General features: G+C 35.7%; 1 protein-coding gene across 5 annotated transcripts in view; it reads right to left on the bottom strand.

The window, feature by feature from the left end:
* The window catches only part of LOC122628181 (putative uncharacterized protein DDB_G0271606), a 103,888-nt gene that overhangs the window by 6,106 nt on the left and 85,282 nt on the right, over positions 1 to 12,500 (bottom strand). For all 5 annotated transcript variants that reach the window (XM_043810181.1, XM_043810179.1, XM_043810180.1 and 2 more), the window contains 2 exons: positions 309 to 556; positions 1 to 180 (listed from right to left, as the gene is read on the bottom strand). The exon at positions 1 to 180 is cut by the window's left edge and continues 328 nt beyond it. In XM_043810181.1, the coding sequence (XP_043666116.1) occupies positions 1 to 180; positions 309 to 556 (428 nt within the window). The remainder of the gene's footprint in view (positions 181 to 308; positions 557 to 12,500) is intronic.

The following is a 12,500-nucleotide window of genomic DNA, read 5'->3' as shown; positions in this document are numbered from 1 at the left end:
TCGATTCGTCGAACCAAGTTGTTGGCTCAGACGTTGATTCAATGCTCTTTTTCGTTGTAAACGACCTTGAAGTTGCGCTATCCTCGCGTCTATAGACGCCATTTCTGCTTGTCTCTGAGCCAGTGCTAATCTCTGCTGGGAGACTACTTGATTTTGTTGCTCGTTCATCTTGTTGCGATACTGCGTGGACGTTAGAAAGGACGTTTACGTTAACGTTTACGTAAAAATAGAGTCACGTTAAAGATGGAAAGAGAATAAATCGGGTGTGTCTTTATCAGGGTCTATCGGAAAATCGAAAAACCACTTACCATAAGTTCCCTTCTGAGTTTTTCGAGCTCAGCACTGGCTGGTGTCGGCAAATGTCCCGCAGCGATACCACCGGCTCCGGTACCGGCGACGCCACCGCCACCACCGACGCCCGTTCCGGTGCCACCGCCGTTCTGACGACCCCGTAACTCCTCCAATTGTCGCGTCAGCTCTTCGACCTTCGCCACCGCCAGGGAGAGCTCCTTTTCCTTTTCATTGAACAGCGCTCTTATGCAGTCCAGATCCGAGGCTGTAAAGAAACGTAAAGCGAGCGTTTCAAATCTCTCTCTCTCTCTCTCTCTCTTTCTCTTTCTTTTTCTCTTTCAAGATCGCATCATCATTCTCATTTTATTGAGTCGTATTTTTCTAAGCCCTCATTTCCTATTTGAAACGCCATTTATCATCACGATGATTACAATTTACACGATCGTTGGATTGTTAATTAGCGCAAAAAATAAAAATTAAAAAAGAAAAGAGAAAAAATAATTAAAAGAAAAAAACCAATCGAGAAAAGAACGAACTTCGTTCCTGCTATTTTCCGATGCGGAGCTGACTTCGTTTCCTCCTCGATCGTCCTTTTGTCTTCCTTCCTTCCTTCCTTCCTTTCTTCCTTCCTTTTTTTCTCTTACTCTTTAACTCCGGAATTAAGTCTTTTCACTCTTGCGCTTTTCTTACATTTCTTTCTCCCTTTTCTTTTTTTCTTTCTCTCTTTCACTCACTCACTCACTCACTCACTCTTTACGCGCATTAGATAGGGCTAAATGTACACACAACGAGCTCTCTCTCGGTCCAATTTCACGATTTACTCTCTACGTTGCTACGATGCAGTAGCATAAGCCGGTTGGCCGCATTGAAACCTCAGATATAATGAAAAACGATGCCATCCGATAACATTCGTTCCTCTTTCTCTTCCTCTTATCTATTTTCAAATTTATGTTCGCGATCATCGAGGTCAATCAAACGGAAAAAATATTTATGTCGGCGTGTTTTAAAATTGATCTGACAGACCAATCGAGTGTCTATATCGTTCAAGTTCTGACCGTTGACTCGTTCAAAATTTGTATTTTTCTCATTTCACATACAATTCGATAGAGATCGTACGTCTTGAAAAATTTTTGCTCAAGGATACACTGTTATTATCGAAAAAATCTTTTATTCTTCTTACGAGTTTTCATATTATCAAACTCTCATCATAGTTATCAAGAATTTGAATAATTTAATTCTACATACCGATAAGATCGTTCATCTTGAAAAATTTTCGGTCAAGGACACGCTGCTAAAATGAAAAAATCTCTTTTACTTATCGTATTTGTTATTCTTAAGAATTTCGATATTATCAATTACTTAAAAATTTTATAGTTATTAAAAATTTTACATTTTTTAATTTTACATACCGATAAGATCGCTCATGTTAACAATTTTTTATCAAGGCCATACCGACCAAACAGAAAGATCTTTAAAGTTTTCCTTTCCGTTTCCGTTCTCGTTTCCTTTTTCTCCTTCTTTTTCTTTTTCGATGAAAAGGATTTGAGTTTCGATGTCGAGAGAATGATAAAAGTCGAGTTTCTTTCTTAAAGATCGCGGGTCAGCCTGCTGACGTTCGAGGTATGCGAGTGCACGTGTGGCAAATTCGAAGGAAACTGTTGAATAAGCCAGACACGTGTACTCGAAAAGCTCAGCAGCGTCAAAGTACGTGCCAAAAGCTCTTACGCACAAACTTTACTCCGTCCTCTTCTCTCTCTCCCTCTCTCTCTCTTTTTCTCTCTTTCTCTTTCCTTCTTTCTTACTATTTCTCTATCTTCGAGTTACTTCGAGTGAGAGAGTAGGTCAAAGATCTTACGTCGGTTTTGCGCTTTTGCCAACTCATGACCAGGGTTGACCGTAAAAGTCTTGCCTAAGGAAATGCGACGACGTTTTGTCTCGAAATCACTCTACTATTTTATTATTCTTCTTGTCAAACGATCCTCATCTTTTTCACAAAAATAGAATCTAGAAGTCTACGGGCCTAGAGATCAAAATGCAACGAATTAAACTTCGACTTTTGACAATTCTTGACAATCCTTTTTTGTTTCTTTCTTTTTTTAATAATTTTTAGAAATAATTCTGGTAGAAGATATCGAAGAAGGTCTTGACTTGGTATAGAAAAAGAGAGAGAGAGAGAGAGAGAGAGAGAGAGAGAGAGAGAGAGATAGAGAGAAGAATGGTGAATCGATTAATTCGATTACTTCACGTGAAAACTTCGGAAACCATCGACGAGATTCGATTCAGTCAGTTCAATCTGTAACTGTTAAAAGAATCTTCCTCGTTCGAAAAGATAAGACAAGATAAAACTCTTAGTATTTAGAGGTGTAAGAATGAAGGAGAAGATCGATCAAGATGTTTTAAGATACGTTGGACTATCACGTAAATTCTCTCGATAACGTGACAAAAGATTCGCCGTTGCTAGAACGACGCAAATCACGATTCTATGAGACGCGACGGTACAACCGCGGATGCGGAAGAAATGAAAGCGATAAAGGGAAGAGAACAAGACAAAGAGAGATAGATAAAGAGAGACAGAGAGAAAAAGAGAGAGAGAGAGAGAGAGAGAGAGAGAGAGAGAGAGAGAGAGTGTGTGTATGTGTATTTCTCAACGTATTGCATATACGTTCACAATACTTGCATCTTGATGCATAACGCGGAGGCGTGCGGTTGAACGAACGAATCGTTTTCAAAGAGACAGGAAAATCGCGGTTTTAAAGATACAAAAAGATCGCTCTTTCAACGTTGAATATAGTGAAACAGTATTGAATATCATTTTCTATTCATATTAAAAACGATAAAAAAGAAATCGACACGATTCAACGGGATATTGTTTTTCGATTTATCCTTCACGTTTTATTTCTATTTTTACGATATAATAATAATAATAATAATAGTAATAATAATAACAATAATAATAAATACATAATGACGATGACGACGACGATGACGATAATAATAATAATAATAATGAAGGATGATAGAATATTATTATTAAAAAAAAAAAAAAAGAGAAAGGAAATAATAATATTCATGAGAGAGAGAGAGAGAACATAAAACGTGGAAGAGGATTTTTGGAAAGTAGACGACAACGAGCAGCAATACATCGCTTGGATTACGATGAGAATATTCAAATTGCAAATAGAACGTAAAATATCACTTTTGCAGACGTAGTTTTATTCACATACCAATAAAATGAAATAGTTAGAAAACTTCTCTGAGAGAATTCTTTTCAAAATTTTTCATTTCATTTTTCTTTGTATTCGAATCTCTCTCTCTCTCTCTCTCTCTCTCTCTCTCTCTCTCTCGCTTTTTCTCTTTCTCTCTAGATCGATTATTAAGAATAAATAATCCAATATACGTCAAATATATGGGAAGGACGATTTTCTTCTCGCAATATCATTATCGATTTTCCTGTCCAACATCGTATTCTTTCCATGTTACGAATTTGTGAATTCGATGCCACGAAGGAAAAGCTGAGCTTGCAAAAGCTCGATCGAGTAAAAACGTTTTAAGAAACCCTTTTACAGAAGGTTCTGGTACGAAAGGAAAAACGATTATGAGAGTGAGAGAGAGAGAAAGAGAGAGAGAGAGAGAGAGAGAGAGAGAGAGAGAGAGAGAGAGAGAGAGAGAGAGAATACGAGAGAAAGTAATGGACTCCAGAAATAATCTCCCCTTTTCATTATTTTAAATATCTATCATACAAACGAACTCCTAAATGAAAAGTTTATGTTAATATACGTAAGTACTTATGTAATATACCAAAAATATATAAAAGCTCTTAAATCTTTCGGTGCATTCAAATATCGTCTATAATAATTCCAACCGAGATTTCATAAAGTCGTGTATATGTATATCGCTCTGTTACGATGAGAGAAGGAGAAGAAGTGGAAATAGAGAGCCGATAAAAAGAAAAAGGAGGATTTACTATTTTGCTCAAAGCTCTGCCGTTTCTTCTAAGAAAGAAGAGAGCCTTCGTTCGTTCGTTCGTTCGTTCGTTCGTTCGTTCGTTCGTTCATTCGTTCGTTCATTCGTTCGTTCATTCGTTCGGAAGGTTGGATCGTCTTATTAGACTTTTCATTTCCATTCCGTGAGAAAAGGATGTTCGAAAAGTACGAGACGTTCTTTTACGTTTCTCTTGTTACAGTTATTCCACTGATTCGCACCGAAGCGGAATATCGAATATTGCCGGGTTCGATCCTATCTTTCCATTTTATACAAAAAAAAAAAAAAACAAAAAAAAGAAAAAGAAAAGTATCTCCAAAATGCGAACTTTTTCATTAAAATGTCATTATCGTAATATAATATTATATAACATTATTATTAATTAAGATTTTCGTCCGTTGACGATAAAGAAAAAGATTAAAAAGAAAAAAGAAAAGAAAAGAAAAGAAAAGAAAAGAAAGTAAGAAAAATTATATCTGACACGCGCTTTTCCTTTCGTCGACGTGTCTCTCAGTAAGACGTAATTCTTAAGAAAAATCAATTGATCGGTACACTTTTCATTGGAACACGGGAAACGATTTTAACTTTTCTCTGATTCGTTATCGTCAAAAATGACTTTTCAAAGATATAATTAAATAAGGATTCTTTGAGATTCTAAAAATATAAATAACAGCATATTTATATCGATCGTTCTCTCGTACGAAAAATTTTCTCGTTAATAAAATTATTATTACAAAAATTCTTGTAACTATATATATATATATATATATATATATATATATATATATACACACATACATGATTTGTACATGTCCATATATACATATACATATACACGTATATATATACAGAAGTATACGAACGAACATAAATACGAAACGAATTGACCTCATTTTTCCTCACCAACGTTCCGTAATTAAACTGTATAACTATTATTTTAACGAACACACTTATTATTTGTTACATTTCTCGTAGGAGTGTTTTTTCTGGTTTCTTTTTTATTTTAAAAGCATGCTTTTCCAAGCTTCTGTTTTACGAGTACACCATCATCGTGATGCATCGTGCACTCTACCGAGCAAAATGTCGCTTTTAACATTTTTAATTCGTCCACTTCCTCGCGAAACCCTCACTCGTCTAACTCTTTTAGTAATTTCGCAAAATAATGAGCTCGAGTATGCGTAGATGGCTCTATGTGTAACTCGTTTAAATGATTTCAAAGAGCGCGGCTTTATAAATGAACTTTTCTTTCTTTCATTTCTTTCGAGAAAATCGAGACGACTAACTCCATAAAAAATTAAACAGAAAAGATAAAAAAGAAAAACAAAAAAAAAACGAAAAAAAAAGCTTCTCTGTAATTAAGAACGAATTGTTTACGTAAAAGCTAATTTACTGTCTCGAAGGTCGAGAGCACAATATGGATTTCCTGTCGTTCTCTCTCTCTCTCTCTCTCTCCATCCTTTTTTCTTTTTCTCCATCCCTTTTCTCTCTCTCTCTCTCTCTCTCTCTCGATCCTTTTTTCTTCTTCGATCCTTTCCTTCCCTTCTCTCTTTGTCTCTTTCTCTTCGTCAGGGCTATAATCGCCATACGTTCGACGACCCAGAATTCGATTATCGAATAGCGGATACCAAGCAATATATTCGACAGGGGATGCCGGTACAACGGTCCTTCTCCAACACTAGAAATGGTGATCTTCTTTCGTTCGATACGTTTAAATATTCCTGTCACAGGTATAGAAAGCACGGTTTATCCGTTCTGAATCGTTGCCAAAACGACGCGATAGTAATTAATCCGTATAAAAGGAAATCGTTGGAAATAGAGACGAATCGTTCGTCATTTTTTTAATACATACATATTTCCATACGAGCAAGTTCGCTTTATTTCTTTTAATAAAGAAACGTTTGAAATCAAATTTAGATATCGAAATCTCTTTAAAAGTATTTTCCTTTTTCTTCTCTCTCTCTCTCTCTCTCTCTCTCTCTCTCTCTCTCTCTCTATTTGTCTCTTTTAATTTTTTTTTCAAAATTCTTTATTCGTTCGAACAACGCCGAAGTGCAATCCGTAAGAAAATAAAATAAAAAAAATACATAAAAATAAAATAATATAATAAAATTAAATTAAAAAGAAATATATAATAAAAAAGAACAATAAAAAGAATGGAACGAAAGGGGAAAAGAAGAGTAAAAAAAAAAAGGAAAAGAAATCTATCACGTCGAATTTCGTCACTTCGGCTATCGTAACGTTGTTTTTAATCTCGTCCCTTCGACAACCAAACTGGTATTTGCACGTTATCGCGTGCGCGCGTCCACTGCGAGATTTTTCGAATTTTTTTTTATTTATATAGTTTTTTATTTTTGGTTTTTTTATTTCCTCTTTTCCCCACCCTCTGTCCATACCCATCCCACCCATTCAATATTTTTGCTTCACCTCAATTCACGTTTCCATCTTTTCCAAATAATCACAAATTCTTTAACGATCTTCCTCTCTCTCTCTCTCTCTCTCTCTCTCTTTCTCTCTCTGTACACACACACGTATATAAAACTGTTCACATGATGTTTCGAACGAATACGGGGGAACATACGATGCGTATGTATGTGATAAATGTATCTACTACGTTACGAATGTCACCATTAAATTTACGAATACATAGAATCGAGCTAACTCCTTTTAATAGTAAACTATCGTTCCGACCTGTCTACGTTAACCTTTTCTCAATCGCAAAAAAAAAAGAAAAATACAAAAAATAAAAAGAAAAAAAGGAACCAACGAGTAAATCGAATAATATCTACTATTTCTGTATTAAAAAAGAACTCCAGGAGCTTTTTCTTTTTTTTTTTTTTTATAACGTGACGTTATAATACGATCCAATTCATTTTATCTTCCTACATTGTTCTCTCGAATTATCCTGAAATACAAAGATGGATGGACGAACACGCTCGGTGGTTTCATAGTTCTAATTTATTTCAATTTATTTCTATACGCTATAGGAGAGAAACTATCGTAAATGGTATTTGCAAGTTAAACTGCATTTTTTATGAAAAAGAAAAAAAAAAGAAAAAAAAAAAGAGATAGAGACAGAGAGACAGAGAGAGGGGGGAGGGGGTGGAAGAGGGAAAAGAGAGGGAGAGTGTTGTCAATCATTTACTCCGAATAATTTTCAATAGCTAAAGTTTTCACCTTCGGAGAATAACCGAAGCGGAATCACTAAAATCGATTCGAATCACGTTCACCAGTCTCTCTCTCGTAGAAGAAAAATCGAAAAATAATGGAACGATTTAAACGTCATGTCGGCCTGTCATCGTCGTTTTCTCGAATTCTCGGTTCTTGCGTCTACGCCGACGTATTTCCGTTGGCTGGAAAATCGTACGATTCGTGGAAACGATTTCCGCGAACGACGTTACACACTTGCTGTTAAGAATAGCGAAGGACCTTAATTATAGCTCGTACTTCACGCTACGGATGTGGGTCATCGTTAATCCATTCTTGCAAACTCTACGCTTCGAGTACTTTTGTCTTTATATCTTTCTCTCTCTATCTATCTATCTTTCTCTCTCTCTCTCTGTCATTTCATTTTTTCATTCGCATATCATTTTCATTATTACGCGATCCCTCTTATTCTACGTTTCTACGAAAGCAATGTTTTTTTTTCTTTCTCATAAATCATTATTATATCCTCGAAAAATAAATAAGCAAAATGTATCTTACGAGAGAATAATTGCGAACGCAAATCACGGAAGAACGAAGTAACGCGATAGGAGGATACTATGAATGAAACAGGAAATGTATGACCTCCGAACTAAAAACGACGATGAGTGACGCACGGCCATCCGTTATCGAAATAAAAGCTCCGATAACGAGCAACGTCCATCCCTTTTCGTGCTTCGTACGGGCAATCCTCATTAGTCAAATTTTCAAGGGTGAATATATACATGTGTACGCATTTTTTTCCCCTTTTTTTCTCTCTCGTTATATAATTAGTCTGATTTTCCTTGTCACGCGATTTGTTTTTCAGAGAATGAAGAAATAAAAACAGTAAAAAAAGAGAGAGGAGAGAAAGAGAAAATACGAATAGTAGAGATATAAGCACGGCGTATTTTTAATTAAATTGAGAAAATATGTATAAACTAGGAAAACTCCTGGTTCGAGGATTTTAACGCGAATCGTATTCCCAACTCAATTTGCGAGAGTGTCATCAACGATGGGCATTTTCGAAGGTTCGTCGTGGCCGAGACTTCGATAACTTTCATCAAAAGCGATGTTTGTTCAACCACCGTTCATTTATTATTTCTTCGATAAAAATCGTGCGTGTTACCCCGTTTGTAAATACAATCGACATACTTACACGCTTGAATTACACAAAGGCCTTGATAACGTATTCCGGATATATTTGCGTATACACGAACGAGAACTAGAAAGAAGGAGAGAGAGAAAGAGAGAGAGAGAGAGGGAAAGGGATCGATTCGAGTTACAAATTAAATGTTATGTAAATGGAATCGTATCAAGAGGTATGCACTAGCTATTCACTAAAGTCCTATTTCAGAGAGCGTTATCATTGTCGACTGTAACGATTAACAAAAATTCCAACCCTCTTCTCCCCTCATCCCGACCTTGTACGATCCGATTGGATAGAATATTTTTTCTCTGCGATCGTATTCATTGATAGTTTAGCGTGTAAATAAATAAATGTGTGTGGGTATGTATACATGTGTGGATGTGCGTACAAGCATGCGTGTGCGTGTATAGGGTTGGCAACTAATTTTATGAGTTCGTTTGTAGATATACATTTATGTAAAAATAAATTTACGAACGAAAGTTAGATACATTTATCGATGTCATTGCTATGAGACACGGGTGAGAGGGAGGGAGAGGGAGAGGAGATAATTTTTTTATTAATTACAAAATCCATGTCGAATTCGTATTTGTCAAAATGCAAACAAAAATATATTTTTGTTCGGTTATATTAAGAAAGTATTTCCTATATCGTCTAAACGGTGTTTTTATCGAAAAAGAAAAAGAAACAAACAAGAAAAGAACAAATTTAAAAAACAAAAGAGAAAAAACCAACCAAGAAGGGAAACGAAAAGGAAACAAAAAGGAAAAAAAAAAAGAAAAGAGATTGAATTTAATATCGAAGAGCATTTAAAAAGAGAGGACTCGTTTAAATAATCCTCTGGAAAATAAAATGTCGCGTCAAGGGGTGGATATCAAAGGGACTCTCAAAGAGACAAGTATAAAGTCGAGTGAAGTATCGTTCTCTACTAGCTTTCTTACGAGCAAAAAATGCATCGATCCTCTTTCGTTAGCTCGAGAGAATGATGTTTCATGTTCGTTACGATTCTAACTCGTGTGTATATATATATATGCATGTATATGTACATATACATGTATATATATATATATATATATGTATGTATGTATGAAGCGTATTTTACTTCGTTATTTTACTCAGAGGAATCAAGTGGAATAACGTAAACGATATATCGGAAGATGGGCTTGAGGATGAATAAAGATAGATAGATAGATAGATAGATAGATAGATAGATAGATAGATAGATAGATAGATAGATAGATAGATAGAGAGAGAGAGAGAGAGAGAGAGAGAGAGAGAGAGAGAAATAAAGACCAAAGGGTACAAACAGAAACGAGGTGGATCTCTTTTCTTTTTCCGACGGGATTTTCATCCAACTTTGCGGCGCCACCGTTCTCGTTATAAACGTCGTCGATGGATTACGTTTTACAACAACTGGAAAAAGGGTTTATCGATTGACCGTTTCACGATGGTATGCTTGCGAAATGTCAAAGTAGTCGGCCATTTTACGAGTCCTCGTAAAATGAATTTAGTGCTACGTCGTTGCTAGAGATCGTTTTCTTTGCGTATAATTACCATATTCTCTCTCTTTCTGTCTATTATTTTTTTTATTACTAACTATCCTATCGTGAACATTATTTAAATGTATTGGCCTAATTACAAGCAAGCACACTCGTGAGCCCACTTTCTCACTAATTTCTATTTAATTTTTATATATCTATTCATCTCTTTCTCTCTCTTGATAACATTCTTTATTTTTATATACTCGTATGTAAAAGAAAAAAAAAGTGCTTTCAAATCGCGCGCAGAGTGATTTGTGTTTATTAAACTCTTTTGAAAATATAGAAAAAAAGAAGGAAAAAAGAAAAAAAAAAAGGAAAGAAGAAAAAAATTCGGTCTCGACCTTTGACACGCTTTCGCAAGTCACGCTAAACGAAAGTACAATCTATAAAAGATATAATCTAGCAGAGGGTCAAGCGAGCAAGCGAACGAGCAAGCGAGCGAGCGAGTTAGCTTTTCCTCTTTTTCCTTCTCTCTTTCTCTTTGTAGAGTGAATCCGATCGATTTTTATCAAGGCCGGATTCGTAACGAATATACAAATAGAGGGTGGAAAGAGAGTGACGGGTCAAGGGTCACCGCTTTCGACGAATTAACTCGACTCTCGATTAGTTTCTAATTAAGTTTAAGAGCGTTTAATATCTAATGATAAGTTAGAACTACAGTTTTACTAGAATACTCGTTCACGTACCACCTTCTATCGTTTAGTCGACTGAAAACGTCCAACTTTCTTCTTGCGATCTAGTAATAGCATTAACTACGAGATGAAATTTCTTAAACGGTTACTCAGCACACGTAGATATGTATATGTCTATGTACGTATTTATACAAGCGTATAAGAGTTCTATATAAGTTCTACGAAGGATGAGACGAGGAGGGGTGGGCGGTGGCGATGGTGGTAGTAATGGTGGATGACGAGGAGAAAAGCGTGTCTTTTAAAAAGCGACTCGACTTGGTTCCGACAAAGTTAACGAGAGAAAGTTAGTTAATTTTGCAAAGGTCCTTTCAATCCTATTTTAAATTTCATTTCTTCATTAATTTCTTCTTAGGATAACATTTTCAAGTTTTCACGTTACCTTATCCTATTCCATTCGCGTTGAATTCATTCGCGCATACTACACTTCTTACTTATGCAGGTATGTATGTAGATGCTTTTGAAAGGTAGAAACTTGACAGAGTAATAATACCGTCTGTTGGATCGAGCTCACTTCTCAATAGAAGTAGACGAAAAAGCAAAGGCGAACTTTAAAGAATGAAAAAGGCAAAGACTTCTCGCAAGACTCGCAAAAATCGATTTGGTTCTCTTCGTGAAAAGGAAAACGTGTTAGGAACTAAAACGATGAGAAAGAGAGATTCGCGTTCACGAGGAAAAATCTTATCGAGTACTGTCGAAAATTCGCGTGAGAAGTTAAAGAAAGAATAAAGAGACGTAAAAATCTTTTTCGATCGGGAAGAATAAGAATTTTTATAGCTTTTCCTTTGAACATTCTATATCTTTCGTTACACGAAAGTTGGATCGATGTTATCGCGATAAACTCGGGTGTATATTATATGTATATACGTGTGTGTATATATATGTATGTATATATATGCGTTCGCTCGTTTCAAGGATCACTTGGTAATGCGTTAGAATCCATCCGTGAATTCGCATTTTCGTAGGTACATTGTCGTAGGGCTCGTGAGAAGAGAAACAGATGCAGCGCTTGTAGGATGGGGATCATCCGTAACTAGATATGATATAGTAGTAATGATGCCATAATACAAAGGAAGAGAGAGGAGTAAGTTAACAAAATTTTTACAGACGAGTGATAATAACTTATTCGTTTAATGAACGTTCGATCGAACGAAAGTAAAAATTAACGAGAGAGAGAGAGAGAGAGAGAGAGAGAGAGAAATGGAGAAAGAAGGAAGTTAATAAAATTTTTAAATACGAGTAAAAATCATGAATTTTAACGTATCGTTTAATGTTAGTTCGATTGAATGAAAGTAACGTGACTTGCTAACTTTGGACTTTCGATAAAAGGAACACTAAGAAGAAATTAATGCTAGATGATTGGACACGATCGACAATCGATTTAACGTACCCACCATAGAGAAATTCGCAATTCGAAGCAGTTTAAAGAGAGACTGGGTAGTAAAACGGAAAGAGAGACGTAGTCGTTCTCTTCGAGAGAAAGAGAGAAAAAGAAAGAAAGAAAAAGAGGGAGAGAAAGATCGCAAGCACTGCACTTTGTCTCGGAATAAAATCTTCGATGGAGAGGAAGGTAGAGTAAATAATACATATACCTACATATATGGTATCTTTAACATACGATATTTTCTCCAATAGGGAACGGAGAACGATGTATCGAGGAAAAGCTTATGT

This window comes from Vespula pensylvanica, chromosome 3 (genome assembly GCF_014466175.1).
Source record: "Vespula pensylvanica isolate Volc-1 chromosome 3, ASM1446617v1, whole genome shotgun sequence".
NCBI classification, from domain to species: Eukaryota; Metazoa; Arthropoda; class Insecta; order Hymenoptera; family Vespidae; genus Vespula; species Vespula pensylvanica.
The sequence above is the reverse complement of the archived record's forward strand: the minus strand, read 5'-3'. Positions and strand labels throughout refer to the sequence as shown.